The 7,199-nt window shown below is 31.3% G+C and overlaps 1 protein-coding gene across 1 annotated transcript; it reads left to right on the top strand.

Annotated features, from left to right (window-relative positions):
- Positions 1 to 248: 248 nt before the first annotated feature.
- Positions 249 to 2,781, top strand: LOC145164120 (uncharacterized). Its single transcript, XM_079082844.1, has 8 exons — positions 249 to 401; positions 523 to 644; positions 1,057 to 1,178; positions 1,263 to 1,347; positions 1,458 to 1,575; positions 1,655 to 1,857; positions 1,939 to 2,012; positions 2,546 to 2,781. Exons 1-8 carry the CDS (start codon positions 249 to 251, stop codon positions 2,779 to 2,781), a joined length of 1,113 nt encoding a protein of 370 aa, XP_078938970.1.
- The last annotated feature ends 4,418 nt before the right edge of the window (positions 2,782 to 7,199 follow it).

The following is a 7,199-nucleotide window of genomic DNA, read 5'->3' as shown; positions in this document are numbered from 1 at the left end:
AGTTATAGGGGCAGAATCGTCATTTTCCATATTTGTTTTCAATATTTCTTCATCTTTTTCAGATACTACAGACTCTTTAACAACTTCAGCTGATGTCACTTCATTCTTACACAATCAATTATCTAAACATGAAAATAAATAATAAATTGTATCCTGATTACTTTGCTTATTATTCTCAAATCTGATTTGTTTATCATTCTCAATTTTGTCCATTATATAATCAATGTTTTATTTTTGTCTTACAGCTCATGGATCCAACAGAAATTACAATGATTAATGATCTAGGTCTCTCAAATGACAACTACACAATTAAAGTCCGAATTATCCGGCTTTGGAAACAAACAACTTGGTCGAAACCACATGAGACACGACAAATCAGAATGATTTTAATGGATGAAGAGGTATTTAAACTTAATTGCTTTAAACATATTTAATGATTTCAACTTATCATATTATTAGTTATACACTATTATGTTAATCATATAGTTGTTTATGTCTTATTTATTTAATCGTTTTTTTAAGGGCAATAAAATTGAATGCATTGTGGAGAAACAATATGTTATACTGGGAAAAGCACTTGAAGAATATGCTGATGTTTACATTCATAAGCCAACACTTGGTTTATATGTTGATGATGCCATGAAGTTTGTTGACATTCAAAACAAATTGTTTTTTCAATATACCACTAGAGTAAACAAGTGCATTGGTTTTAATGGGCCCTTGAATTCTTTCGCTTTTGCAAACTTCCAAGATCTTATCGATAAGGCGATCCCTTCAACTGTTTCTTTTGGTAAAGTTCACAACGTTTATTTCACATTTTACCTCTTATAATATTTGTATATTATTTGTCCATCCTAACATTAATTATATACTAACATCTTACATAATGTATATTATAGATGTGATCGGTAATGTTTTTCAATGCTATCCACTGGAACCTGCAACCAAAAACTTGATAAAAGGATTACATTGAAATTGGAAGATTTAGAGTATGTTTCTTTTAAAACTTGTGTGTTATTAGTTTAAAAATTGTTGTTTTAATTCATATACATTTAGGGGACGACAAGTGTTGGCTACTTTGTGGGGAGATTACGCTGAACAAATTGATTCCTATGTATCCAAACATCGGGTGAATTTTGTAATGATTATTCAATGTGCTAGGTGGAAGGATTACCGAGGTCCTTTTATTAATACAATGTTCTATCTTTACCATTTTCAATGTTTATATGATTTAATCCAATATTTTTTCATTTTCTTTTCAGGGCGTGTATATGTGAATAACACATATTTAGCAACAAAGCTATTCATTGATGAGCAAGTTGAAGAAATTATTGATTTCAAAAAAAAGTTTGATTACGTTTCAATCAAGTCCTTTATATATTACTATTAAACTAAATATATTTTTTATTGATATTATACTTACACTTTATTTGTAAACAGGTTTAATGAAAAAAAAGTGGATCGGCTTCTTCATGTTCTCGTGCTACAACGTCTTCTATCATGTATACTGTACATGATGACTTTCTGAAAAATACTAAATTCTACCAGATTTCCATGATCCATGAATTAGATGAGGTATATTTACATTATTAAATCTTAAATTAGTGATGCTTAATTTTCCTGATTCAACATCATTGGTTATTACTAATAATAGGGGAGTTATGCAATCATTCTTGGAACAATTAAGATGTTTGAAGATAATCAACAATGGTACTACCCGGCTTGCAAGAACTGTAAGAGAAAGGTTCATAAAATGCCCATTGAACAGGGCAATGTTTTGGACCATGTAGCTGAGAATGAATCTTGGGTATGTACACAGGAGAAGTGCAAAAAACAAGTCATAGTTGCTGAACCAAGGTATAATAAGAAATTTAATATTCTTTCATTATTGTATTTATCTAATTTGTATGGTTTTTATTTGTTTTTTAAATACCTTAGTTTTACGCTCAAAATTCGAGTACAAGGCTTGGTGGGAGTAGTGACACTTACTCTGTTTGATCGGGATGTTAGAAGTATTCTAAACATTTCAGCATCAGATTTGATAGAACAGGATTATTAATTCCAACACATGTTTCAGCCACCAACCCTTGCATTTGACTTAATGGGTTTATTGTAGACCCTCAATCATGCATAGAATCTTCATAGGAAAACAAGTACTAATATCAGAAACATCATAATGACCTAATATTTAGGCAAACAGTTAGAAACAAACACATTCAAGCAACTCAGTAATACTTAAGCAACTCAGTGAGTATCACTAATATATTTCAACTTTCAAATATACTCAAACAACTAACTTTAGGAACATATTCAAACAACTCATCCATATATACATATTCAATAACTCAACTCTAGGTAACTAACACTGTAACAACATGTAGTAGACAAACAAAAACCAAAAAAACTGTTTATTTGTACACATAGGCCATAGCAAATACAAGACAAGCAGAATGAGAATCAAATTCGATAATAGTGTAAAATCAAATCGATGATGTGGTGTTGATGCATTTAATCACAGTGGAATATAAAAAAAGCAAAATTTTAGGATTAGTACCTATTGAGAAGAGGATGAAATCGATGATAAAAAGATGGAACTTGGATGCAATGGATTCAACAGTTGGTGCCGAAGAGATGGATTCAATCAGCATCAGACGGCGAGATGGGATGAAGATAGTGTCAGACGAAGAAATGAGGTTAAGTTGTAATGTAATCGTGATTCAATGGTTGAGAACTGAAAACCCTAGATGTTGTGCATGTGAAGGGATGTTGAAAACTGAATAGGAAAAGAAACTTGATGAGGTCTTGGTTATAATATATACATAGGATCATTTAAGCTTGTGAGCCTAATCGAGTTCGGTAATAGAAGATGGGCTCGAGCTCGTTTAATAAATGAACCCTAGAGCTCGAGCTCGGCTCGGGCCCGTTTAACTAAAGATCGATTTCAGTTTTTAACGAGTCGGTCTTGAATAGATCATGAGTAGCTCAGCTCACTTACTCTCATATATATATATATATATATATATATATATATATATATATATATATATATATGTGTGTGTGTGTGTGTGTGTGTGTGTTCAAATGAGAACAATTATTAATTTGAGAAAATCTGAATCACAACTTTCAATTGTTAAAAAAATTAAAGATTTATTAATCAATCTTTCTCCCTCTACCCTCTCTTTCTAACTATCTCTTTCATCTTCAAGCACCACCATCACGATCACCGTACCACCACCCTAACGTCGTCGGAAACACCGGATGGTCGCCATGGTTGCCGGAACCACCAAAACATCGTATTCAGCTGGACAAACACCAAATCGGAGCAAACTACCTCCTGAAGGCTTGTTCACCGCCACTTAATGCCAAAAACGACCATTGTATATCCGTCATCTTCTCGAATTATGACCAGATCTTGTTATCCCGACCATCACCACCGCCACTATATCTTGTTTAGCGGTTATCAGATCTTTCGTTTCACCGGATTTGAAGCATTAAAAAATGAGATATGTTCCCCTCTCTAGTTCTAGTCTTTTACAGCCACAAAAAGTCGAGAACATAAAGCTACTCTTTCCTTTTTCCTTCACCTCTGCGACGGTAGTTCGACTACTACGGTTAGACGATGGCGGTACGACGATAACGGTGGCTCGTTCAAGATGACAACTATGATCAGATCTGCACCAGAAGCATATGTTGAATCGGCTGATGGTGAACTCTAATCTGTATCTGAAGAGCAAGATTGAAGCGTTGTTGTCAAGCAAAAATAAGTAAATATTGGATTCATCAAATCATGTTGTTCTTTCTTCACGCAATCGACAGAAACGGTACAAAGGTATATATGTTTTCTACGCTTTTTGCGCATACCCATTAAATCTCTAATAAATTATTTGGTTTAATTTCAATATTAAAGTATGTCTCGTGGCTCTCCTATAGACATTCATTTTATGTTTTATTTACTTTTCTATTCTTTGCTTTGTCGCAGTATTAATTGACATCAATTAGACAAATGAAATTCTTAAATATAATTATCTTTAATTTTAGTTTTAGTTTTTGTTTACTTGATTATTTAGGATTCATAAATTTATTTTACTAAGTATGGTAGGATATGTGTTTGTTGAACTTCTTTAACAATTTAAATTTAGCATTTACACTTTAAATAATCCATTAAGTTTTCTTAACATTTCAAAAACAATCAAGAAAATTAAATTCCACGCCAATATCTAATCGAATGTAAATTTCTCATAAAAGTGAAAATAAAATATTATTATCAATTCAGATATATTTTTATATTTTGCTTGAAAAAATAGGATAAATTATGATCACCATTCCAAAAGAAATTATATCATCGTTTATTTAGACATTTTCAGATGTATGATATTTATAATAATTTATGATATATATATATATATATATATATATATATATATATATATATATATATATATATATATATATATATATAATTAAATGTGATTAAATTTATGAGAAAAATTATTGAATCAAAAACGCGAAAACAAATATTAGATACATATAATCACATGTGATTCTATGTATCTAATCACATATGATTGATGTGGACAATACTCGTTATTGTGTATTTAATCACATGTGATTAAATGTATCAAACCACATATGATTTATGAGCGTAAGATCTGTTTTTGCATTCATGATTCAAAAGTTATTATTTTGTCCATATTTATCATATGTGATTACATATATATAATCACATGTGATAAATTACATGACAAAAGTATTGAATTGAAAATTCGAAAACGAATCTTGTCTGTTTAAATAATATGTTATTAGATATGTATATATAATCACATGTGATTATATGTACTTAATCACATATGTTTTATGTGATTAAATGTATATAATCACATATGATTTATGTGATTGTATATATTTAAATATACGAGAATAGCTATTAACTTACATATGATTTATATGGAGAAGAATCATTATCGTGTTCTCGATTCAATAATTGTTCTTTGTCATCTTTAATTATATGTGATTAAATACGTCTAATCAAATGTGATTATATGTGTCTAATCACATAAGATTTATATGGACAAAAAATAATATTGTCTATATAAATCATATATGACTGGATACATATAATCGTATGTGGTTATATACCAAAGAACAACCACTGAATCAAAAATGTGAAAACAAATCTTTTTTCATATTAGTCCTAAGTAATTAAATAAATATAATCAGATATGATTAAGTACATGAGAAAAATTATTAAATGAAATGCTTGAAAACGAATGTTTTTTTATACAAATCATATGTGATTTGGTTCATATAATCACATGTGATTATATGTATTTAATCATATGTGATTTATGTGATTAAATACATATAATCACACATGATTTATGCCATTATATGCATTTAATCAAATATGGTGTTGGTGGCTGTAGGTATGTATTTTTGGGACGTTACAAGTTAGTATTAGAGCCTTGGTTTGAGGTATTCTAGCTCACTTTCGGGTGTGTCAGAACTCAAACTAAGGAAATGATAATTTTCTTAAGAAAATAAATTTTAAACTCCTAAAAAGGTTTTAACAAAAGAAGGGGGGTGTGATGTGTGCGATCAGCCGAGCTCAACTAAGTGGTTCCCAAGTTACCCATACTTATGTGTTATGATTAGTATGCTTGATATGAAAATTGCATGTTAGAGTAGGGATAAGGATACCTTTAGGAATCATATGATAGAATTGTCTGATTTGTGTGATGCCTTATATCCTAGTAGAACTTGATGCTATGCATTACTTCGAATTGATATCGGCTCAGTTACTTCCTATGTGTATGCTTTCAAAGTTGTATACGATTAGGATTGTATCGCCCTAGAATGATCGATTTAGCCTCATTTCATGTTCCTTGTTTCGTTATGGACATAGGGTAGAATCTTCAATTGACAGTCTATGTGATCCAGTTTTGTGTACAACTTGCATGCATAAGGCAACAAACGATGTTGATTGAGGTTCTTAGAATTCTTAGTGGTGAGCGATGAGATTTCCCAGGAGAGTCTAGGATATGTATGCTGTATGGCATGGGATTGGTATATGGTTGTAGTGTGGTGACTTAGAGGAATCGGATTTGACCTTAAGGAAGGTACTGGTAGGTGTGGAAGGTGATGCGTTTTGAGCACTATAACATCCCTATGGTGCACATACAACCCTAATGCTTTGGATCTAAGTTTTCAAAGGTTATATATGCAATTTTCATTTTCCAAAACATGAAGCCTAACTTGCATACAACATTGATATTTGAAACATAAAAACGAGTTAGATGATTACCTCTTTGTTGTAGCTTGTAGAACTTGGCCTTACAAGAGCTTAGCACCTAAAATGTGATGCCTCAAATAAGTCACAAAACACCAAGAACAAATGGAGAATTATGAGAGAGGTTTAGGAGGCACCAAAATCGTCTATACTCTTCTTAGAATACTTGTGTACCGATTTAGGGGCTTATGGGTTACATATATAGTGTAGAATTCCAAGGGTCACTTGTAAACCCTAATCCATTCACTTAGGTTTTTGATCCAATAATTCATTTGGACTAACACTTCATGGACTCTCACATAAGCTTAGTCCATCACTAATCAATCATGGATCATTAGCCAAAACTATATGTATCACTAATTTACATAATCAAGCCCTGTTAATTTAATCAGCCTCTTTTTATCACTAAATTAATTCCAAATTAATTCTTGATCAATACCAATTAAATAATATGATTTATCAATTAATATATTATTCTTATAATATATAAATAAATCACAAATAACCTCTTTCTCAAATATCCTTCCTATCAAATTGCTCCGGTGAATGCAACCCGAATGGACCATGCTACTATCGGGTCAAGTACATACCAATTATAGTTATGGGCTTAAACACCTAATCCAACAGTCTCCCACTTGGATAAGTCTAATAACTATAACTGAAAGTACGACTTCAAAAATCGACTAGCAATCGTAGCTCTCAAAAGCCGCTGTCAACTCTAATCAATAACGCGTCCTTTAGATAAGGGATTATATAATCCTTTGTTCTTCAAGATATTGTGTGGACAAAGACAAGGAATAAAGTCATACTCATTGTCCAACAGTTTGTTTCCTAATTTCTGATTTGTTTCATATAGAACTTAATTGAACACATCAGTTGAGTCCCGAACAGGCCTGGTACATAAGTCAAAAAA

Source organism: Lactuca virosa, chromosome 3 (assembly GCF_052849685.1).
Source record: "Lactuca virosa cultivar CGN04683 chromosome 3, Lactuca_virosa_CGN04683_v6, whole genome shotgun sequence".
Classification (NCBI taxonomy): Eukaryota; Viridiplantae; Streptophyta; class Magnoliopsida; order Asterales; family Asteraceae; genus Lactuca; species Lactuca virosa.
Note: the sequence above shows the minus strand (reverse complement) of the source record. Positions and strands in the feature narration are given on the sequence as shown.

What these genes read in the sequence shown, in the direction of transcription:
- LOC145164120 (XM_079082844.1), top strand. Translation starts at nt 249, where the DNA reads ATGGATCCAACAGAAATTACAATGATTAATGATCTAGGTCTCTCAAAT. An exon ending in TAGGTGGAAGGATTACCGAG is followed by an intron (nt 1,179 to 1,262) that starts GTCCTTTTATTA and finishes TTTTCTTTTCAG; the next exon opens with GGCGTGTATATGTGAATAAC. An exon ending in GTCATAGTTGCTGAACCAAG is followed by an intron (nt 1,858 to 1,938) that starts GTATAATAAGAA and finishes TAAATACCTTAG; the next exon opens with TTTTACGCTCAAAATTCGAG.